General features: G+C 39.4%; 1 protein-coding gene across 3 annotated transcripts in view; it reads right to left on the reverse strand.

Annotated features, from left to right (window-relative positions):
- Positions 1–25,445, reverse strand: part of LOC133635942 (sorting nexin-13-like) — a 97,539-nt gene that overhangs the window by 6,391 nt on the left and 65,703 nt on the right. For all 3 annotated transcript variants that reach the window (XM_062029421.1, XM_062029422.1, XM_062029420.1), the window contains exons 12-23: positions 20,841–20,940; positions 20,582–20,775; positions 12,036–12,140; positions 11,791–11,961; positions 11,657–11,726; positions 9,664–9,806; positions 9,489–9,596; positions 9,305–9,415; positions 5,969–6,130; positions 5,819–5,890; positions 5,598–5,743; positions 5,458–5,526 (exon numbers count right to left, since the gene is read on the reverse strand). In XM_062029421.1, the coding sequence (XP_061885405.1) occupies positions 5,458–5,526; positions 5,598–5,743; positions 5,819–5,890; positions 5,969–6,130; positions 9,305–9,415; positions 9,489–9,596; positions 9,664–9,806; positions 11,657–11,726; positions 11,791–11,961; positions 12,036–12,140; positions 20,582–20,775; positions 20,841–20,940 (1,451 nt within the window). The remainder of the gene's footprint in view (positions 1–5,457; positions 5,527–5,597; positions 5,744–5,818; positions 5,891–5,968; positions 6,131–9,304; positions 9,416–9,488; positions 9,597–9,663; positions 9,807–11,656; positions 11,727–11,790; positions 11,962–12,035; positions 12,141–20,581; positions 20,776–20,840; positions 20,941–25,445) is intronic.

The following is a 25,445-nucleotide window of genomic DNA, read 5'->3' on the forward strand; positions in this document are numbered from 1 at the left end:
AATGTATAGAGTGTATTTCTTTAAAGTTAAGACTAGTTTAAAGTTATCTTCGTTGAAAAGTACAGTGCTTTTCCTTCAAAAATAAGGACATTTCAATGTGACCCCAAGTTTTTGAACGGTAGTGTATATGTTACAGCTTTTTTGCAAAATGTGCAATGGTTGTAAAAACAAGTTCCAGAATGGAATAATTGAGGTTGCATAATTACAGCCTTGACTCAGTCAATGGTTCATGACAACATTGATACTAATACAGTAGAGCAAAATATAATTATTTGTACAGTCCCTACTGAGCGAGAATGAGAGCAAAAGCAGGCAAGACTTGGTTGAGTTTATCAAGTTCACACATGTCTTTTATATATAAATATTAATTACCGTATTTCCTTGAATAGCCGCAGGGGCGCTAATTAATTTAAAACCTCCTGTCACTCCGGCGTTTACCGGAAGCCGGCGGGATGGCCGTGCATGCGGTAATTATTTTAAACCCCTCTTCTCACTACGGCGTTTACCAAAAGGAATGCGGTAAATTTAGGCGTGCGCTTTGAGTGTGATGTAAGCATACCGTCATGAAAAGCACATTTAATAAAAAAAACGTTATTATGGTCTTACCTGTACTTATAAATGGAGTCCATTTGCAGCTCCTTCTGACCAAAAGCATCGATAACTTGTTTATAGAAGTCTTCCTTATTTTCTTTCTTCAGTTTTAAAAGTCTCTCTGTCTCGATGGAGATATTCCTTTAATTATTACCTCCTGCTTCCATTGAAAGTCCAGTTTAGAAAACGGTTTTATTTTAGATACCGGTATGTAATCCTCCATGTTAAAAAAAAAAAATCTCTTGCTGCGTGTAGTCACTTCTTCTGCAGTACCGGAAGTCGCAAGAAGGATCACTAGCGCGGCAGCGCCCTCCACCACCAGGAGGCGGGAGTCATTTAATGACTTATACAGTATTTGACACACGCAGCTACGGTATATTAATAAAACATAGCTGCTTACTGTTCTCTTTAGCATACTGTACCGGTATTCAATAGCTTGGACCTTAAATCCTACTGAATAGCTCTTTATCTTTTTTCCTTTGTGCGATTGCAAACTACTGAAAGCAGCTTCCTCCATTTTGAAAATGAGGACAGGTAAAGCGTCACTCGTGACGTAACAAATTTGACCCGGTGGAAGTTCTAGCCATATGCTAAATATTTTGCGAAACGAGTTTGACCCGGCGAAAATGATAGACATGCGATAATAAAATTAATATTTTGCGAAACGAATTTGATCCGGCGTTAATAATGAACCGGCGATAAGGCCAAGCATGCGTTAATTATTTTGAGAAACGAGTTTGACCCGGCAGTAATTCTAGACGTGCGAATACTATATTCCCTGCGCCAATTCAAGGAAATACGGTATATACAGTACAGGCCAAAAGTTTGGACACACCTTCTATTTTCATGACTATTTACATTGTAGATTGTCACATCAAAACTATGAATGAACACATGTGGAGTTATGTACTTAAGAAAAAAAGGTGAAATAACTGAAAACATGTTTTATATTCTAGTTTCTTCAAAATAGCCGCCCTTTTCTCTGATTACTTTTTCGCACACTCTTGGCATTCTCTCAGTGAGGTTCAAGAGGTAGTCACCTGAAATGGTTTTCACTTCACAGGTGTGCGCTTGAAGCTAATCGAAAGAATGGCAAGAGTGTGCAAAGCAGTAACCAGAGCAAAGGGTGGCTATTTTGAAGAAACTAGAATATAAAACATGTTTTCAGTTATTTCACCTTTTTTTGTTAAGTACATCACTCCACATGTGTTCATTCATAGTTTTGATGTGACAATCTACAATGTAAATAGTCATGAGAGTAAAGAAAACACATTGAATGAGGAGAAGGTGTGTCCAAACATTTGGCCTGTACTGTATCTGTCACTGCATTTTTGCAGTTTAATGGCAGTTCAAACTCCTTCACGCTCATCAAAGCTCTGAGAGCTATGCTCTTGGATTTTTGGCGCCAACTAGTGGTTAAGTGGCGCACTTACAGAAAAACATTTTCCTGTTTTTCAATTGGAAAGAATGGGATTCATTCGTTTTTCATGGAAAAAGCATAGTAATATACCAGGATTAGAGTCTGTTAAAAATAGCAGTTATAATGCGAGTCGATGGGGCTGAAAGCGATGTGAAAGTGTGTATACTTTCTTTATAACCTATTAAAGTGTTTCTTAACCATAGGGCCCCCAGGAGGGCCACCAAAATATCTGTTCCTCAGCTACCACAAGAGATTATCATTACATGTGACAGTATTGGTAATCTCAAACAAACTGAATAAATCTGAAGTTTCTTAAGCAAAAACATTTTGTGTTGAAGCTGTATGTATCTTCATTTGCACTTTAATTTTATTGACAGTTTAGTTAAGAAATATTGATTACTAATGTAGTTTATTTTAGCAACATAATTGTATGTACATTTATTTTTGAGTTATTTAGGAGTGCATTCCTACTGTATGCAGTATATTTGGTTCGTAATTATTTTTCTAATTAGCCTGACCAAAGCCTAAGATTTATATGTTAAATAAATAATAATGATTGTAATTAACACAAGGTTGTAAACTGCAAGTCGGTTGGATATACAGTACAGGCCAAAAGTTTGGACACACCTTCTCATTCAATGCGTTTTCTTTATTTTCATGACTATTGTAGATCAGGGGTCCCCAAACTACCGGTTCTAACCCGCCAGCGTCCAAAATCCGTCCTGTGGGAAGTCCCAAGTAAAAATTATTTTTTTTGTATTATTATTATTATTTTATTTATTTGTAATTTTTTTAATCTGTCCTTTCTAATGCATTTTCTACCACTTGTTTCTCTCTGTGTCTCCTAGCCGCTCAGGCAAATCATATTGTCTAAAAATGCATTTTCCCATCGATAACGCTCGGAATGAATATATATATATATATATATATATATATATATATATATATATATATATATATATATATATATATATATATATATATATATATATATATATATATATATATATATATATAAATATATATATATATACATTTTTTTTTTAAATTTTTTACATAAGCTGCAAAAAATTGAATAAATGGAAAAACAATACCACTGTTTTTAGTGGTAAAATTCAAGCAACAGAGCTGTCAGTTTGTTTGTTTTTTACGGTAAAATCTTGTTGTTTTAATTTTTTTTGTTTGTTTAATGTTTTAGTCTCTTACTGTATATGGAAAAAACACTACCATATATATATATATAGTCACGTCCGTTGTGTCCTTGGGCAAGACACTTCACCCTTTGCCTCTGATGGCTGCTGGTTAGCGCCTTGCATGGCAGCTCCCGCCATCAGTGTGTGAATGTGTGTGTGAATGGGTAAATGTGGAAATACTGTCAAAGCGCTTTGAGTACCTTGAAGGTAGAAAAGCGCTATACAAGTATAACCCATTTATCATTTATCATATATATATATATATAGAGCAGTAATCAGAGCAAAGGGTAGCTATTTTGAAGAAACTAGAATATAAAACATGTTTTCAATTATTTCACCTTTTTTTTAAGTACATAACTCCACATGTGTATATATATATATATATATATATATATATATATATATATATATATATATATATATATATATATACTGTATATATATATATATATATATATATATATATATATATATATATATATATATAGCCCAATGCGGTCCCCGAGTCAAAAAGTTTGGGGACCCCTGTTGTAGATTGTCACATCAAAACTATGACTGAACACATGTGGAGTTATGTACTTAACAAAAAAAAGGTGAAATAATTGAAAACATGTTTTATATTCTAGTTTCTTCAAAATAGCCACCCTTTGCTCTGATTACTGCTTTGCACACTCTTGGCATTCTCTCCATGAGCTTCAAGAGGTAGTCACCTTAAAGGGTTTTCACTTCACATGTGTCATAGTTTTGATGCCTTCAGTGACAATCTACAATGTAAATAGTCATAAAAATAAAGAAAATGCATTAAAATGAGGTGTAATTATTGAATATGATTTAATATGATTAAAAACCAGAGTTCTATCACTAATTCAGTATCAATATTTGAGTGGACCTTGGCCTCTCTGTAGTAGAAAAGTTGGGCCCCAAGGTCAAAAAGGTTAAGAAATCCTGTCTTATTCCAACAATGTTGCAATCTATAACACAATGCAATTTTTAAAGGAACAAAACTTGCAAAATGTCAGACCACGAACCTTCAAACTGAACAATCATACCACATACTTGCCAACCTTGAGACCTCCGAATTCGGCAGATGGGGGGAGGGTGGGGTTTGGTGGTAGCGGGGGGTGTATATTGTAGCGTCCCGGAAGAGTTAGTGCTGCAAGGGATTCTGGGTATTTGTTCGGTTGTGTTTATGTTGTGTTACGGTGCGGATGTTCTCCCGAAATGTGTTTGTCATTCTTGTTTGGTGTGGGTTCACAGTGTGGCGCATATTTGTAACAGTGTTAAAGTTGTTTATACGGCCGCCCTCAGTGTGACCTGTATGGCTGTTGACCAAGTATGCAAAGCATTCACTTATGTGTGTGTAAAAGTCGCATATATTATGTGACTGGGGGCATGCTGTTTGTATGGAGGAAAAGCGGACGTGACGACAGGTTGTAGAGGACGCTAAAGGCAGTGCCTTTAAGGCACGCCCCCAATATTGTTGTCCGGGTGGAAATCGGGAGGGTTGGCAATAGAGATGTCCGATAATATCGGTCTGCCGATATTATCGGCCGATAAATGCGTTAAAATGTAATATCGGAAATGATCGGTATCGTTTTTTTTATTATCAGTATCGTTTTTTGTTTTTTTTTAGTTATATCCACATAAAAAACACAAAATACACTTACAATTAGTGCACCAACCCAAAAAACCTCCCTCCCCCATTTACACTCATTCACACAAAAGGGTTGTTTCTTTCTGTTATCAATATTCTGGTTCCTACATTATATATCAATATATATCAATACAGTCTGCAAGGGATACAGTCCGTAAGCACACATGATTGTGCGTGCTGCTGCTCCACTAATAGTACTAACCTTTAACAGTTAATTTTACTCATTTTCATTCATTACTAGTTTCTATGTAACTGTTTTTATATTGTTTTACTTTCTTTTTTATTCAAGAAAATGTTTTTAATTTATTTATCTTATTTTATTTGATTCATTTTTTAAAAAAGTACCTTATCTTCACCATACCTGGTTGTCCAAATTAGGCATAATAATGTGTTAATTCCACGACTGTATATATCGGTTGATATCAGTATCGGTTGATATCGATATCGGTAAGTAAAGAGTTGGACAATATCGGCATATCGGCAAAAAGCCATTATCGGACATCCCTAGTTGGCAAGTATGTCATACCACATAAGGAACACATGTAATGCCCGCTTTGGCCCTTAGGGGTACACAAGTGTTTAAAAATGAAAACTGTCACCTGAACTTTTTGACGTATTCTGCCACTTGCTCTGGTGAGGTCAAGTAGTCCACATGGTCCACAATTTTCCTGCAGACAAAAGGATCATTTGTATATTCTTTGATATCTTCCATGACCCGGGGCTTTGGCGTGAAACACACCGATTGATGGTGTCGCCATAAGTGGCGCGGATCAGCTGCTGCAGCAGGTTCTTGATGTTCCTGCGCAGCCATTGGTTCTTCTCCTTCAGGTCAAACACCTCGTCCATCAGCAGCAACATGACACGCAGCGGGATGTTGTCGTCCACCTGCTCGCACAAACACAATCCACTGACACTCGTTCCAGCCAAAACCTTTCGCGGGTGACCGCAAGTGATGCTCACGTTGTCGTCCAGCTGGGCGGAGACTCGACAGTGTTCCGGGTCGATGTCGGACTTGGGGAGGAGCGGAGGCACCTGGAAGCAGAGACAAGTTCAACACGATTCTAGAAAAATGTCTAAAAGCCAATCAGAAGATGATTCCAGCCCTGGCACCTTCAGTATGGACTGTTTGATGTCCTGTCCGAGTCTTTCCGACATGCGGCCCATGTTGTCGGACACTTTGTTCATGCCCTCAGCCAGACTGTCTGGGAGGGACTTGACCGCGTTGGACACGTTCCTCATGGAGCTCCTCAGAGGGTTCACAAACGTGTCGATCTGGTTTGTGGAAATGACAGCAAATGTCAAACTAAACCTGCTCATTAATCCAAGACAACATGATGTGATGAACAGCAACATGATGAGCACTTACACAATCTCATTATGTGCACTTCTGTTTATTACTGCATGTGCACTAATGCGTTTTCATTGAGGGCCACATCGCAGTCATGGTTGCCCTCAGAGGGCCGCTTTCAACAATGTGTAATATATGAATATACATGTATATATATATATATAATACATTAACAATATATTTTTTTACATAAGCTGCAAACAAATATTTACATTTTACTAGAGATGTCCGATAATATCGGTCTGCCAATATTATCGGCCGATAAATGCGTTAAAATGTAATATCGGATATTATCGGTATCTGTTTTTTTATTATCAGTATCGTTTTTAAAAAAAAAATTTTAATTGTTTTTTTAAATTTTTTTTTATTAAATCCACATAAAAAACACAAGATACACTTACAATTAGTGCACCAACCCAAAAAACCTCCCTCCTCATTCACACAAAAGGGTTGTTTCTTTCTGTTATTAATATTCTGGTTCCTACATTATATATCAATATATATCAATACAGTCTGCAAGGGATACAGTCCGTAAGCACACATGATTGTGCGTGCTGCTGGTCCACTAATAAAACGAACCTTTAACAGTTAATTTGACAAATTTTCATTAATTACTAGTTTCTATGTAACTGTTTTTATATTGTTTTACTTTCTTTTTTATTCAAGAAAATGTTTTTAATTTATTTATCTTATTTGATTTGATTCATTTTTTTAAAAAGTACCTTATCTTCACCATACCTGGTTGTCCAAATTAGGCATAATAATGTGTTAATTCCACAACTGTATATATCGGTTGATATCGGTATCGGTTGATATCGGTATCGGTTGATATCGGTATCGGTAATTAAAGAGTTGGACAATATCGGAATATCGGATATCGGCAAAAAGCCATTATCGGACATCCCTACATTTTACTCTAAAAACTGGCAGCTCAGTCACCAGAATTTTACAGTAAAAGCAGTGGGTTTTTTTTTACAGCATATAAAAAAATTGAATTAATGGAAAAACAATACCACTGTTTTTAGTGGTAAAATTCAAGCAACAGAGCTGTCAGGTTTTTTTTTTTTTTACCGTAAAATCTTGTTTTAATGGGTTTTTTTTTTGTTAGTTTTTGAATATTTTAGTGTCTTACTGTCATACTTGCCAACCCTCCCGATTTTCCCGGGAGACTCCCGAATTTCAGTGCCTCTCCCGAAAATCTCCCGGGGCAACCATTCTCCCGAATTTATCCCGATTTCCACCCGGACAACAATATTGGAGGCGTGCCTTAAAATCACTGCCTTTAGCGTCCTCTCTCACCTGAAAAGGAGACTATTATATACTGTATGTCTCCGTTATCCATAGGTTTATCTATAACCCATAAAGTAGGCAGGCACGGAGCTATTTCTCAGCGTGTGTTTATTCCAGCCGGCACGTTAATACACTGACACACAACATCCGGATTCCCATCATGCATTGCTTCAAAACTACAGCAAGTAGTAATGTCTAAAATCATAACGGAGACAAAGCAGAAGAACGAAGAAGACACATGGCGACGACGAGTAAGAAGAAGAAGTACGCTTGCAAGTTCCAAAATGATTGGAAACAAAGAATTCCAGTTCATCCAGGACAGCTGGAAGGGGAAGGGGTATGCTGCCTGCACATTTTTTGTAGATCAGACTTCTCCATTGAACACGGTGGACGAACGGATATACTCATTCATGAACGGATTATATATATATATATATATATATATATATATATATATATAAGAAATACTTGAAAATATATACCCTCGCCCCCACCACCCCCATGAGTACTTAAAAGCGCTTTGACACTATTTCCACATTCACACACTGATGGCAGGAGCTGCCATGCAAGGCGCTATCCACGACCCATCAGGAGCAAGGGTGAAGTGTCTTGCTCGAGGACACAACGGACGTGACTAGGTTGGTAGAAGCTGGGGATCGAACCAGGAACCCTCAGGTTGCTGGCACGGCCACTCTCCCAACCGGGAGAGTGTAAAAACAAGATTTGCAAATATAAAAATATTTTTCTGCAAGTAAAAAAAAAAAGAGATCCACAAATATAAAAACAATTTTCTGCAAGTAAACAATTTTTTTGCAACCATAACACATTTTCTCTAAGCAGAAAACAATTGCAAATATAAAACATTTTTTGTAAGTAGAAAAAAAGATTGCAGGTATAAAAACTATTTTCTGCAAATAGAAAAAAAATTCTGCAAGTAAAAAAAAAATTGCAATTATAAACATTTTCTGTAAGTAAAAAAGAAAATTGCAAATATAAAAACAAGAAAATTATTCTGCAAGTAGAAAAAATATCTTCAAGTATAATATAAACGTTTTCTGTACGTAAAAAAAAGATTTGCAAGTATAAAAACAATTTTCTGCAAGTAGAAAAAACATTTCTGCAAGTAAAAAAAAATTTAAAACAGAAAAAGTATTTTCTGCAAGTAAAAAAATTATTTTCTGCAAGTATAAAAATTATTTTCTGCAAGTAGAAAAAATATTTGTGCAAGTAAAAAAAAATTGAAAACAGAAATACAATCTTCTGTAGCATTTGTTAAAACGTGTGACCATATCGTTGAAGATCAGTAAAACATTTTATAGCATTCACACAATCTCATCCAAAAGTGCATGCAAGCTCACGCCAAATTGCATGAACCTTCTGATTTGACACTTTGGCATAATCTTAACACGAGTATCCAACATTGCAACAACAATTATTTGTTGGAAAAAAAGGAATACTATCATAAGTCCCCTTGAGAAAAAATCTAATTTGTTTTTCTTTGGAGACTTTTTTGTGCAATTTCCAGCTAAAAAAATATACGCTTGCCAATTAAATTGAAGTCAAAATAGTTGTTGTGATAAGTTGTAAAATGTTGGTCCTTAATGTTTTTATTTTTTACATTGCCTCTTAGAGTGGTCTTAGGCCATATTGCATATTGTGTATATTGTGTTGTTTTTGTATATTGTGTGGTTTCTTCTTTCTTAAAAAAATGCAAAGCACCTTAGGGAAGCAACCTAAATTTCGCTGGACCTGTACCTGTACATGCACAATGACAATAAAGATCATTCATTCATTCATTTTTAATTTACCTTGCGTGCAAAGTCTCCTTTGCCTTTGCTGTAGGCTTTGTTCTCGAGGAAGTCATAGACGTAGGGAATAAGGGTTGGGCAAGCCTTAATGATGTCTGGGTCCAGCAGCCACTACAGAGAACAAACACATTGTTACCCTTTAAAAAAACAACCCATTTCGATATAACATATTGTCACTAATTACTTGTAGGTAAGCATTGAGGTCTTTGGTCCTCTTCTCCAGGAAGTCTCTGTCCATGTTGTTGAACGTTTTTTTACCCGGGAGCTTAAGAATGGACGTCAAGTTCTCAAACTGAAAGCAGAACAAAATAAGACGGCGCTCGTGAGACACGTGCACACAACGCGGCAAACAATCAAACCTGCTCTGTGATCCTCATGTGGAAGTCGTGGAAGTCAGAGTAGCGTCTGTACGTCTTCCAGCAATCCTCACTGCCGTCCGGGTTGCGTCTGAATACAGTGATGGCGTACAGGGCGTACGTCTTCCCGTGCTCGTTGCAGACGCCTGCAGCAGCCCCGGAGCCGGGAATACAAGCATCAACTACCCCGATACATCCGAGAGGGGCAGGGGCGGGCAACAAAAGGGGGACGCGGTAAGACAGAAAAGGAGTGTGCGGGTGGGAGGTTTGAGGGAAGGAAAGAGGTGAAGATAGCAGCTCACAACGTGGGGAAAGGAAAAAAGAAAGGAAAGTAAGGGTGATGGAATGACACAAAAAAGAAGACATGTAGAAGAATGGAGCTTGGAAGTGAAAAATATGGAGGAGCAAAAAGGGGCTAAAGGAACGGAATAGAATAAACTCAATGAGTACCGTATTTTTCGGACTATGAGGCGCACTTAAAATCCTTACATTTTCTCAAAAATCGACACTAGGCCTAATTTATGGCATCATTTTGGTTGTGCTTACCGACCTAAAAGCAATTTTATTTGGTACACGGTGTAATGATAAGTGTGACCAGTAGATGGCAGTCATACATAAGAGACACGTGTAAACTGCAGTAAACACCAAAACTTTAAATGTTCCATTGAGAATATAGAACATTACACACGGCGCTCAAAAATCTGTCAAAATGTTTTTAGTACGACTCCGGTAAGCTATGAAGCTGCACCGCTTGATGGATTGTCTGCACATTAAACATACAAGTATTATTATTGTGTGTATAAGGACCGCAAAATGGCACCTATTAGCAGACATATCTGCCGGGTTTTTTCGCAATATTATGAAAAAACAACTTTTCTTACCTACTGGTACCTGCTGATGTATATTTGGGATCTGCATAAGTCCTGAAAATGTGCACGAGTCCGCCATAAGCTTCTTCTTTTTCTCTATCTTCTTGTTATGGGGCATTCATCTTCCGCTGTTGCCATTTCTAATATAAAGTAGTGTAAAGTTCTTACTTATATCTGTCAGTAAACTCGCCATGAAAGCACTAAAACATACCGGTGTAGTGAGTTGACATTATTCACCCAAGGAACTTTAGTTATTAGAGAGTTGCGGTCTGAGGGTTTTTCACGGGACACATTTCGGGCGTTGTTGTTGCACTAGTGAGCCACGGATGAGGAGATGCTGCTACGTTATTGATTGAAGTGTGAATGTCATTAAAACAGTTAGCGCCATCTTTTGGCACTTCTTCCACTCCCGTCCTTGCACGCTACACCGCTACAACAAAGATGACGGGGAGAAGACGCGGTCGAAGGTGAGCCACGTAAATAAGACTGCCCACAAAACGGCGCATCCTGAAGAGATGCTCAGAAAGCGACTTGAAAATGGTCTGTAAAACATCATCTATGCAACATTTTGACCTAAGAACCACCATTACATGTTATGTAGACCACAAGATAATATTTTAAATTTAGAAAAAAAATCATAATATGACCCCATTAACCTCTTAAGCCCCAAGCTGTTTGTTTACATGCTTTTTTTATTTCTCTTTGCTATTTGGGCTTATTGGACCCTAATTAGAATAAAAACTAAGAATCATCTTTTGATATGATGTACTTAGTCCATAAGTACACAAACGTGTACTTCATGTTTAGTGACATGCTAATTCTTGTTTTTATACTTTTTTTTCCAAATTCCATTGTATGTTATACTCTTCTGACACCACCAGATGGCAGTATAAGTGTCCACACAAGCGGCCATAAGACCCCAATTCAGTAGTGTACACAATTTTGGAAATAAGAGCTAAAAGGTGCTGTCCACGCATGTGGCCACTAAGCCTTTATTTATGTGCTTATTATCCGGTGCGCCTTTTGTATGAAAATAAGCCTGCTCATCGGCAGTGTGCCTTTTAATGCGGTGCGCCCTATGGTCCGAAAAAAAACGGTAATCTGAGTGTGTGTGTGTGTGTGTGTACCTGTGTCTGAGATGAAAGCGTGGAGGTGCATGAATTCATCATGGCAGGAGTTGGTCAAGTCATCCAAAGACTGAAAAGACAACCAGTCCATAAACACTTGGATGTTTCCCCTGTAACAGGAAGTGAGCGCTCACCAAGTTAATGCTTCCTGTCGGGGAGCCGTTGAAAGATTCTCCATCGCCGTCGTCCGAGCCGCGGTAGCTGGGCTCTTTGAGCATGTCCAATTCGGCCAGCATGCGCACGTAGAGCGGGCTCTGCTTGAAGGACGGGTAGTAGCGCTCGTCGCGCAGCATCATGTCGTACACCTGAGGCAAAACAGCAGCGTTTGATGGGAGGGATTTGCTTCATATTCAATAAAACAACGCGCTTCTTTCCGCACCTTCCTCTGGATGTCATCAAATATTTCTGGCGTGGGATCGTCTTTCTGCAGCTTCTCTCCCAAACGTGTTACTGACTCCTCATCCACTTGGACCCTGGGAGACGCCTGTGAGTTCCAGGAAGTAAATCATGTACATTTTTAATACAGACCCTGTGTACATGGAAAGACAAGTTCTGAAATGTATTTAGGGCCACATTTTCCCATGCTTTCAAGTGATAAAAGGGAGCATTCTTCTCCTTGACCCAAGTCTGTCATTGCCTTCATCCATTATGCGCCCTGCTTGGAGCAACACCTAAATGTGGGGCTTTCCCTGTCAATGCATGCATTTTCCAATGGACTTAAGTACTTTTGTTTGTGCGCATTTCTGAGGCGTGTATCAGCCATGTTTGAACATCCTGGGTAGGGTTGTACGGTATATCGGTACTAGTGTAGTACCGCGATACTAATGAATCATATACGGTACTATACCGCCTCTAAAAGAAACGCCCCCCCTTTTTTAACGGGCATGATGTCGTGAAATTGATGGTTTTACGAGCAGGGGAGCATGTTCGGCAGCGCACAATCACTGAGTACTTACAAGCACACACAGTGTGTGGACAGAAAAGGGAGAATGGATGCATTTTGGCTTAAAAACTAACGATAAAGGTGAACTTATAACACTGAAACACACTCAGGAAGAGGTGCTTTAAGACATGGCTCGCAAGCTAGCGGCTAACGTCCATCAGCAGTGTTTTAGCTACTTCTAAATCACTAATCCTCACCTCCATGGCAACAAATAAAGTACGTTTCTTACAAGTATCATCCATGCAGGACGAGGAACAGCTAAACATGCTTCACTACACACCGTAGGAGGATACAATAGCTCACCGGCGTCACAATGTAAACAAACGCCATGGGTGGATCTACACCTGACATCCACTGTAATGATACCAAGTACAGGAGCGCATCTAGTCGATACTACTATTAGTGCCTGTGGTCAAGGCTCATATCGTTCAGTTTCGCTCCCACACCAACGGCACAACATCATTTTTACTTCATAAAATAGATTTACTGGTAGTAAGTAAGATACCAAAAGTTCGGAAATTGACACCTAGCCCATTTTGTGTAATCGGTGTTGAAAGCCGGTACTATTTTTCAGTGAGGCGCAGTGATATCTAGTGGGGAGTGGCGCGGTTTTGGTCACATGGACCAATCAGGTAGCAGCTTTATTCTAACAACATACCTGCTATGGCAGGGGTCGGCAACCTTTACCACTCAAAGAGCCATTTTGGCAAGTTTCACAAATTAAAGAAAGTGATGGGAGCCACAAAAAAATTTACAATTTAAAATGAAAAACACTGCATACAGAGCTTAAATGCTTTGTGCTATATTAACCAGGGGTCTCCGACACACGCACCGGCACGCACTTTAATGTGGACATTTGATGTTAGTGCAGCCCGCGAGTTTTGAATGAATGGCGCTTGATAGCGTCATACTTGCCAATCCTCTCATTTTTCCCCGGGAGACTCCCGAATATCAGAGCGTGATGACACCGCCCTCTACAGTCTGCCCTAACAGTGTACCTGCTTGACCACACGTAAGTGACAGCAAGGCGTACTACCTCAGCAACCACACATCTTACACTGACGGTGCCAATACCCAGAATCCCATGCAGCACTAACTCTTCCGTACTAGTTCAGCAACCACACATCTTACACTGACGGTACCAATACACATCTGACACTGACGGTACCAATACACATCTTACACTGACGGTACCAATACCCAGAATCCCATGCAGCCCTAACTCTTCCGCTCAACCAACGCAAGGAGAGGGGGGGGGGGTTGATGTGTGGGGGGGTTGTGGTAGCGGCGTGTATAATCTAGACCGGAAGAGTTAGGACTGCATGGGATTCTGGGTAATGGTTGTGTTGTGTTTATGTTGTGTTACAGTGCAGATGTTCTCCAGAAATGTGTTTTTCATTCTTTTTTGGTGTGGGTTCACAGTGTGGCGCATATTTGTAACGTAACAATGTTAAAGTTGTTTGATACGGCTACCGTCAGTGTAAGCTGTGTGGCTGATGAGTAAGTATGCTTTGCTGTCTCCTGTGTGTGCGCTTAATAACAACATGCAACATGCGGCTGGACTGGCACGTTGTATGTAAATGCTATAGAGGACAATTACTGCAGTGCAATCAGGGCACGCCCTTTATCTAGTATTTATAGTCTAAATAGGATTATTTTTTCCCTGGGAGTTATTTATGAGAGACACTGAGATCCATAAGTCTCCTGGGAAAATCGGGGGGTCGGCAAGTATGTAGCTGAGCCGCATCAGAGTGGTCAAAGAGCCGCATGCGGCTCCGGAGCCGCGGGTTGCCGACCCCTGTGCTATGGCGACGACAACATCCGAGAGTGAAGAGGAACGAAAGACCTCAAAAGTTAGAAAAAAAGTGCGTAAAGAGGAAAATAAAAGATGCTATATGCATCTTTCATCTGTGAACAATGAGGACGTCCAGCACTTCACTCGGACACGGTGGGACACATACAGAAACTATTTAAAACAGTGGCTTTGTCTGCAAGACCAGAACAAGCATCTGGCAGAAATCTATAAACATTGCTCGGATGTAGATTTTGACGCTATTCCTGACGACGCTGGGTTTCACGCAACATGCTACCGACGTTTTACAGATAAATCTGCATTGTTTTATGCCGAGAAAAGGACCGCACGGGCGGTGGGAGAACCATCTGCAGCCGCAGGTCAGTCAGCAGGCACGTCTGAAACTCCCCGAAAGAAACTTCGATCTCGTTCAGGTTTGCCCGTTGCTTCTGCCGGCCCCGTCCTGCCAGCCATCTGTATAATTTGTCAAAAAGTGGAAAAGTACACTCGTGTGGGAGGAAAACGCCAGAGGGATCAACTCACACAAGCAGAAACCGTGTCGGCAGGTATGTGACACACACACACACACACACACACACACACACACACACACACACACACACACACACACACACACACACACACACACACACACACACACACACACACACACACACACACACACACACACACACACACACACACACACACGTGTGTGAATCTATAGTAATAATGTTACAGTACATAGCGTAGGATTGAAAGAATGTGTTGTTACTTTGTAATAACCAAATGGACCATTTATACACTGTCAGAGTTAAGGGGAGACCTTGGAATTTAAAAGTTTGAGAACCACTGGCCTAGAAAAGGAAGCCCCACCCATCCCCCCATATACCTTCACACCACAGCCCCAATCTCTCTCTCCCCCCCCCACACACACACACACACACACACACCCCTGGACTGATTTACACATCACAACCCCCACCCCTCCCCCCGCACACCTTCACACCTCACCCCTCATCCCTGAACTGACTGAACTGTGACCACTACCCACATCCCTGCTGTGACTTCATGTCACCTCCACTGCTGCTACAATAATTGAAGAATGCATAGTGCACTTTATACATCATCATTGTCATATCATCCATTATCATCTTCACTGTGAACTGAATGTGCAATACTGCTTCTGTCTACTCATGCCCACTATAGATCTGTTGTAAGATCCACACTTTAATTTACTTTATCTTATTTCTTTATTTTTGTTTCTTATTTTATTTTATTATATTTATTAGTATTAAACATCCTTAGCATTTACATTTTTAGTAAGTTTATTGTAAGTAGCTCAGGGACAGTAGCATCTGAAGGGGTCAAGAAGGATTTGCTTGCAGCACCAGAAAGGGGGGAAGAAGCTGTCAAAGTCTTTATTGACCAAAGACTGTTAACAAAATCAGTCGACATTTTTGCCCCCATCAAGGCTCAAAAACTGAAGACCTTTAGTGACCAGGCAAAAACAAAGACAAAATCTGCAGCAGCCAAAGATGTCATTCTGCGTGCAGACAAGAAACTTTTCTCCAGGCTACTCATTATTGGTCAAAGTAGAAAGGTAGACCTGAGGCAAATTCTGTCCTACTCCTTGGGAACGGTTTCATATCCCTTAGCCAGTACTGATGGGTCACTTGCTAAAACAGACAAATCTGCCTTGATGAATATATTGGAGAACAAAGACAAAGACTGCTTAGTTCAGCAAGTTCCGTCAGATGGAGCTATTCTCTTCGATGGCATGGCAGTCATTCAAGCCATGCATTCCAAACCAGCTACCTTTGGAGAGTTGGCTGACAACTTACTCCAGTACGTGGTCAAGATAGCTCTGCAGCACAAGTGTACAAGGATAGACTTTGTCATTGACCAGTATCCAGAAATCAGTATTAAAAACCTAGAGCGGTCACGGAGAGCTGAGGGTGGTACACAACAGGTGCAGATCTATGGACGGGATCAGAAGGCACCCACACAGTGGAAAAAGTTTCTATCTAATGGGACCAACAAAGCAGCACTGGCAGAATTCCTCTTTGTTGCATGGCGAGATGCTGATCTCACCATTTTGGGCAGGGACTTCAGCTTGTACATAGCACATGGAGAACTGTGTCACTGTGTTACTGTGAAAGAGGGTTCACAAACTGTCAGTGCTGTTCACGAACTGACATGTGACCATGAGGAATGTGACACTAGGGTGTTTTTACATGCACAGCATGCTGCACAAGAACATCAAACTGTTGTCATCAAAAGCCCTGACACTGATGTGGCAGTGATTGCTGTAAGTCTTCAAAGAGCTTTACAGTGTAGCTTGTATTTTTTCACGGGAGTAGGCAACAGAACGAGGATCATAGACGTGGCTAAGGTGGCAGCAGCTCTTGGCAACAGTGTTTGTTCTGCACTCATTGGCATCCATACCTTCACAGGTTGTGACTCGACCAGTGCCTTTCATGGCAAGGGCAAAAGGAAGACATTTTCTCTTGCTTGTCAGAAAGACGAATACCTGACTGCGTTCTCAAATCTGGGCAGCAGTTTTAACCTTGACCAGTCTACGTTCAAAACACTGAGCAAATATGTGTGCCACCTGTATGGACAGGCATCTGCCAAAGACGTGAACGATGCAAGATACAAAGCATTCTGTATGGCATCGTCAGCTTTGCCAGAACTGTCCATTCCCCCAACAAGTGATGCCCTCCACCAACACTGCAAAAGGGCAAACTACCAAGCAGCAGTAATGCGACATTCCCTGACTGGTATGATGTGTGCCCCTTCACCCATTGGCAATGGATGGTACATTGAGGATGGGGAGTTAACAGTAAGATGGATGACTAGAAATCCTGCCCCAGATAGTGTGCTGCAGGTAGTCCACTGTGGTTGCAAGACAAGCAAATGTGAAACAGAAAGATGTTCATGTATGTCTGCAAAAATGTCTTGTACTGATTTATGTCACTGCCAGAACTGTGGAAATGTTTCAAAGGAAACAGAAGAAAGAGGTGCATGGGATGATGACACAGATGAAAGTGATATTGATGAGTAATTACGCACCATGTCACCATGTAAAATTTGCCACTTTTGTTTCTTTATCAAGATGTTTGATTATCGAGATGCCACACTGCCATTTTAACGGTAAAGCTTAAATAATGTCTGTATTACCTTTTTTTTCAAATTTGTTTTGGTCTTTTGTGTGTGTTTGTGTGTGTGTGTGTGTGTGGGGGGGGGGGGGGGGGTATAAATGACACATGCTGTGAAACAATTTGCTACTTTAATAAATATTTATCATATTTTATACCAATTTGGGCCTTTACTGCATCTATTTTAATCTTGTCCATTTTTGCCTTATTCCAGTTTTGGGGTGCATGGTAATATTTTGCTAGATTTTAAGCCACTTTTGGCCACGGTGTGTTACTTCTTTTGTACCTTTGATTACATAGAAGGTTGTGACATTTTTTTAATGTATGATACATAAGCTTTTAGCTAAATTTAATAAGTGTGTGCTTCATTGTGCTGGGGCAAATCACTTCAGTTGAATCGTTTTTTAAGAAATTTGCTACATTTCATGATCTAAATTCACATATGAGTATACTAAGGCACCAATATTTGTTTCAGATGTTAGGTATATGAATTTATGATATTTGAGAAAGATTTTGTGTTGCCAAAATGAATAAGACATATTTTACAAGCCAAAACTGCAGCACAAGATTTTCGTTTTTTGTGATTTACCTCTATATACATTTCTGGCTTGTGACAAAATTTGGCTAGGTATCATGTTCTGAACTTTTAACCCAAAGTCCAGAAGGGTATTATCTATGCAAAAATGCATTGAACAAGTTGTGCTTAGACGTGGGAGCGAAATTCATTTTCTAGGCACTTTTTCTCATGTCAGCTCACCGTCTATATGATTACATTGGTATTTTTTAGCATCACAAAATCTTTTTTCGTTTAAAAAACATGTTTATCATGTTTATAAACTCAGGAAATACGTCTCTGGACAGATGAGGACTTAAATTATGACCAATGTATGATCCTGTAACTACTTGGTATCGAATTGATACCTAAATTTGTGGTATCATCCAAAACTAATGTAAAGTATCCAAACAACAGAAGAATAAGTGATTATTACATTTTAACATAAGTGTAGATAGAACATGTTAAAAGAGAAGGTAAGCAGATATTAACAGTAAATGAACAAGTAGATTAATAATTAATTGTCTACCACTTGCCCTTAATAATGTTGACAAAATAATAGGTAGATACAGTAAATGACACAATATGTTACTGCATACATCAGCAAACTAATTAGGAGTCTTTGTTTGTTTACTTACTACTAAAAGACAAGTTGTCTAGTATGTTCACTACTTTATTTAAGGACTTATGGGTATTTAGCTGCTAAGTTGCCTCTGAAAAGTTGTTTTGCTTGTTGGTGGCCATGTTTTTTAACCAGTCTTGCTCAAACTATACAGACCACTCCATGTTATGCTCACCAGCCTAAAGGTACAGTGGCTGTACACCAAGCTCTGTGACAAATGTCAAGTCATTTTGGAGTTGAAAACTGCGCCATAAAGTGGTGTATTTGTTAGAAATTAACATATTTTTCGAATTATAAGGCGCACTTAAAATCCTTTCATTTTCTCAAAACTCGACAACATATACGGATTCATTTTGGTTGTGCTGACCGACCTCGAAACTATTTTATTTGGTACATGATGTAATGATAAGTGTGGCCAGTAGATGGCAGTCACACATAAGAGATACGTGTAGACTGCAATACGATGGCAGTCACACATAAGAGATACGTGTAGACTGCAATACGATGGCAGTCACACATAAGAGATACGTGTAGACTGCAATACGATGGCAGCCACACATAAGAGATACGTGTAGACTGCAATACGATGGCAGTCACACAAGAAAGACGTGTAGACTGAAATACGATGGCAGTCACATATAAGAGACACGTGTAGACTGCAATATGATGGCAGTCACAAATAACAGATAGGTGTAGACTGCAATATGATGGCAGTCACACATAAGAGATAGGTGATGACTGCTATATGATGGCAGTCACACAAAAGAGATACGTGTAGACTGCCATACAATGGCAGTCACACATAAGAGATACACTACCGTTTAAAAGTTTGGGGTCACATTGAAATGTCCTTATTTTTTAAGGAAAAGCACTGTACTTTTCAATGAAGATAACTTTAAACTAGTCTTAACTTTAAAGAAATACACTCTATACATTGCTAATGTGGTAAATGACTATTCTAGCTGCAAATGTCTGGTTTTTGGTGCAATATCTACATAGGTGTATAGAGGCCCATTTCCAGCAACTATCACTCCAGTGTTCTAATGGTACAATGTGTTTGCTCATTGGCTCAGAAGGCTAATTGATGATTTGAAAACCCTTGTGCAATCATGTTCACACATCTGAAAACAGTTTAGCTCGTTACAGAAGCTCCAAAACTGACCTTCCTTTGAGCAGATTGAGTTTCTGGAGCATCACATTTGTGGGGTCAATTAAACGCTCAAAATGGCCAAAAAAAGAGAACTTTCATCTGAAACTCGACAGTCTATTTTTGTTCTTAGAAATGAAGGCTATTCCACAAAATTGTTTGGGTGACCCCAAACTTTTGAACGGCAGTGTACGTCTAGACTGCAATATGACAGAAGTAAACAACACCAAAATTGTATATGTTCCATTAAAAATATAGAACATTACACACGGCGCTCAAAAATCTATAAAAATGTTTTAGTGCGACTTTGGTAAGCTATGAAGTATGAAAATAGACCTGACTAGACCCGCTCACTGGCACTGCGCCTTATAATCCGGTGCGCCCTATAGTCCGGAAAATACGGGTAGCTACATTCGTAACGTTAATGAAACAAGGCGTGTGTGTCTGTGTTTCAAAATGGTGTTAAAAGTGATTCATGTGCATTGTCAAAATGTTTTCACGGTAAAACATTGACAGCAAATTTGTAAAAATCACATGCTGATGCAATGTTATTTAAAAAGCCTCAAAACACTGCACTTAAAAAAAGAAAAAAGAAAAAACACTGCTGCAAATTTTAAGCCCGCAAAATTCTGTAAGGACTGATTTTGGATTCTTGACCAGAAAAGTCAGACAACTGGTTTGTAAGTGTTAACTGATGGAGTGTGGACCTTGTCAGAGAGGTATTGCTCATAGACGCCCAGTGCAGCTGCCTTCAAGAGCCCCTTGGTCGTGCTGGGTTGCTTCTTGCCGTCTTTTTGCCATCGTTGCATGGCCTCCAGCTGCTGCTGCGCCGTCACTCTGTAGCCCTCCACGGTGAGCCAGAAGAAGAGTTCTGCCTGGGCACCGGCCGCCTGCATGAAATCTGCCATAAAATTGCACTTATCAGGAATGCGGTGGCGTAACGTGCCGTCTTCGGAATGCGTTTACCCATGAAGAACTGCAGGGCGATGTTGTGGATGAGGATGTGATCCAACGGGATGACGCACAGCTTGCCGAAGTTGGCCGCCAGCTTCAAGGCGTCCACTTCCTACACAGATGATGAACAATTACCCACATTAACATGTTGTTCAGCAAATACAGCTGATAGCCATTAGAGATGGGCACCAAATGTAGTACTTTTAAATCAAATGGTGCCATATTCCGATAACTTTGCTGCACGTGACGTCATGTCCGGTTGCTAGAGGTGGGAATCTTTGGCCACCTCACGATTTGATTCCGATTAAGGATCTACGATTCCATTAAAAATCGATTATTGATGCATCTTTAATTTATGTATATTGATGCAGTTTTATATTTATTTTCCTTTCACTAAAGAAGGGTTTATCACTTGCAACTAGAGATGTCCGATAATGGCTTTTTTGCCGATATCCGATATTGTCCAACTCTTAATTACCGATTCCGATATCAACCGATACCGATATATACAGTCGTGGAATTAACACATTATTATGCCTAATTTTGTGTTGTGATGCAGCGCTGGATGCATTAAACAATGTAACAAAGTTTTCCAAAATAAATCAACTCAAGTTATGGAAAAAAAGTGCCAACATGGCACTGCCATATTTATTATTGAAGTCACAAAGTGCATTATTTTTTTTAACATGCCTCAAAACAGCAGCTTGGAATTTGGGACATGCTCATGAGGAGGTTGAGGTGGGCGGCTTGGGGGCGGGGGGTTGAGGTGGTGGTGGTGGTCGGGGGGGAGGTGTTAGGAGGTAGCGGGGGTGTATATTGTAGCGTCCCTGAAGAGTTAGTGCTGCAAGGGGTTCTGGGTATTTGTTCTGTTGTGTTTATGTTGTGTTACGGTGCCGATGTTCTCCCGAAAAGTGTTTGTCATTCTTGTTTGGTGTGGGTTCACAGTGTGGCGCATATTTGTAACAGTGTTAAAGTTGTTTATATGACCACCCTCAGTGTGACTAGTATGGCTGTTGACCAAGTATGCCTTGCATTCACTTGTGTGTGTGAAAAGCCGTAGATATTATGGGACTGGGCCGGCACACAAAGGCAGTGCCTTTGATTGATTGAGACTTTTATTAGTAGGTTGCACAGTGAAGTACATATTCCGTACAATTGACCACTAAATGGTAACACCCGAATAAGTTTTTCAACTTGTTTAAGTCGGGGTCCACTTAAATTGATTCATGATACAGATATATACTATCATATATACTATCATCATAATACAGTCATCACACAAGATAATCACATTGAATTATTTACATTATTTACCATCAGGGGTGTTGAGAGGGGGGGGGGGGGGGTAGGATATGGACATCAAGTAGTGGACATAGAGAGAGAGAGAGAGAGAGAGAGAGAGAGAGAGAGAGAGAGAGAGAGAGAGAGAGAGAGAGAGAGAGAGAGAGAGAGAGCCTTTAAGGTTTATTGGCGCTCTGTACTTCTCCCTACGTCCGTGTACACAGCGGCGTTTTAAAAAGTCATACATTTTACAGTTTGAAACCGATACCGATAATTTTGAAACCGATACCGATAATTTCCGATATTACATTTTAAAGCATTTATCATCCGATAATATCAGCAGTCCGATATTATCGGACATCCCTAGTTGCAACTTTTAAAAACAGCTTTTTTAATAAGAATTTCTTATTAAATTTATAGAAATGTGCACAAAACTGGAACTTAAGTGTCCTATAATAAAGAAGCTGGTCAGATCTCTCGGGGCGAATTAAGGCCCGAGGGCCACATGAGGCCCATTAAGCTTTCCTTTGCACCAAGAAAAATTCCTAGTTTGTGAACCCGTTCTCAAACAATGGCAATAAAACTATTCTGATTATTATTTAATCCGGCCCGCCGGACATTCCCAAATAATTTTTTTAGATCTTTAAGATGGAAACTGTAGCTGCCATTATGATGTGCAGTGATGTTTTCAAATTACCGTAAGTCTTGAACTATACAAAGTATTTCAATGGTTGGAATCTGTGCTTTTGCATGATATACTAGTTACTACGGTAATCTAATTAGTTACTATGGTCATCTAATTAGTTACTATGGTAATATAATTAGTTACTATGGTAATTAGGGATGTCCGATAATATCGGCCTGCCGATAAATGCGTTAAAATGTAATATCGGAAATTATCGGTATCGTTTTTTTTATTATCTGTATCGTTTTTTTGTTTTTGTTTGTTTTTTTATTAAATCAACATAAAAAACACAAGATACACTTACAATTAGTGCACCAACCCAAAAAACCTCCCTCCCCCCATTTCTTTAAGTTATCAATATTCTGGTTCCTACATTATATATCAATATATATCAATACAGTCTGCAAGGGATACAGTCCGTAAGCACACATGATTGTGCGTGCTGCTGGTCCACTAATAGTACTAACCTTTAACAGTTAATTTGACTAATTTTCACTCATTACTAGTTTCTATGTAACTGTTTTTATATTGTTGTACTTTCTTTTTTATTCAAGAAAATGTTTTTAATTTATTTATCTTATTTTACTAATTTTTTTAAAAAGTACCTTATCTTCACCATACCTGGTTGTCCAAATTAGGCATAATAATGTGGTAATTCCACGACTGCATATATCGGTTGATATCGGTATCGGTTGATATCGGTATCGGTAATTAAAGAGTTGGACAATATCGGAATATCGGATATCGGCAAAAAGCCATTATCGGACATCCCTAATGGTAATCTAAGTCACAGCAGCTCAGACGAGGCACCAAGCAGTGTGGGTGCGGAGCGTTTCCACAGAGTGTTTCCAGAGCGGCTAGCCTGAAATGTGGGTGTCAAGGACAGAGGCGGAAGGAGATTTTCACAACAAAGTTCTGCAAGAAAAGTGATATTACATCAGATGTATCAGATTGTAGGTGGAGATTTTTTTACACTTCACATTCATATTTCGCTGTGTTTGTTGCATTTTTGTTGTGTTTCGCTTGATTGTAAAATTTGTCGATCGAGAAGGGATGTGAGAAGTATAAGAGGAGCGTCGTTCATATGTTGTAATTATTCAGTGTTTTATCGTTCATAGTTAATACCGTAAATCCCACATTATTGTCATGTACTTTCTGGGTGCCTCATTCAGTAGAACATTTTAAATTCCATTCCGTTTTTTAAGGCGTTCTGTCAAGATGTTTTTAGCATACAATCAGACATTATTGAGCGTTTTTGTATAAGTGTTCCTAAAAATAGGACCCAAACACACATACTGTACAGCAGATTGTCACAGCTTATATATGTGTGTGTGTCTGTGTATATTTATATATATGTATATCAGTGTTTCCCATAAACTGCCAAGATACCTGTGGCGGTGGGGGCGTGGCAATGGGCGTGGTCACCATGGCATCATCGATTAATTTGCATAATTTACTACAATGATATGATTTGCTCTAAAAAGGCTAAAAAAATGTATACTTACTAATTAATAATAACAGTTTTGTTTTAAACGTCCATCCATCCATCCATCTTACAATATAATTACAACACTTTATGTACATATTTATATACAGATTTGAACAATAAGTTATTCACTGAAATATATTTATTAATTGTGGTTCTTACAAAAAATATATCTTATAAAATATAAAAGCTAAAATGTCTCTTAAAGCTCTGCCCCTTTAATTAGTGCATACTAAATAATTTAACTTTAGCCTACTACTACAACCATATTATTTACCAGCAACATAAAGTGAAACAGAGGCAGAGGTGTCCTGCCACAGTCAGTAACAAATAAACAGAAACAGTAGTGGTCAAATACAAATAAGGCAACAAGAGAAGTATCCTACACTTCTCTTTTGTAAAGTAAATCTGAACAGCCTATATGGGCATCTACATCAACTATATGATTTGCCTGAGAAGCTGGACAGGACAAAAAAAAAAAAAAAGTATTTGTGGCGGACGTAATTCTTTCGTGGCGGGCCGCCACAAATAAATGAATGTGTGAGAAACACTGTACATACCGTAATTTCCGGACTATAAGCCGCACCTGACTATAAGCCGCACCAGCTAAATTTAGGGGAAAATACAGATTGTGCCATATATAAGCCGCACCCGACTATAAGCTGCAGGGTTTTGATGTGTAATTACCGTAGTATATAGGGGTTCCTGCTACCACGGAGGGGATTGTCGGGACAGAGATGACTGTTTGGGAACGCAAAGCGTCCCATTTATTAACAATAAATCTTTCAATCATTCAATCAAACTTTCACATCTTTGACATGGCGAACAGCATTCGTGCAGAGTACAAATAATACAACGGTGCAAAGTAATACAAAGTGCTCGCCTGTACGTTATCAAAATAACCAGCCTACCGGTATATGAAAAGTCAGTCTTTAATCATTGTGTCATCGTCTTCCTCCTGCGTACTAAAACCACCGAAATCCTCTTCGTCGGTGTCGGAGAAGAACAGGCCGTAAATAAGCCGCACCCTTGTATAAGCCGCAGGGACCAGAACGAGGGGAAAAAGTAGTGGCTTATAGTCCGGAAATTACGGTACATAGATAGGTAGTCGAGGTTTCTGTGGCTTATCCGTTATACAGTGCTCAATACCAGGGGATTTTATAAA

This window comes from Entelurus aequoreus, linkage group LG20 (genome assembly GCF_033978785.1).
Source record: "Entelurus aequoreus isolate RoL-2023_Sb linkage group LG20, RoL_Eaeq_v1.1, whole genome shotgun sequence".
Taxonomy (NCBI): domain Eukaryota; kingdom Metazoa; phylum Chordata; class Actinopteri; order Syngnathiformes; family Syngnathidae; genus Entelurus; species Entelurus aequoreus.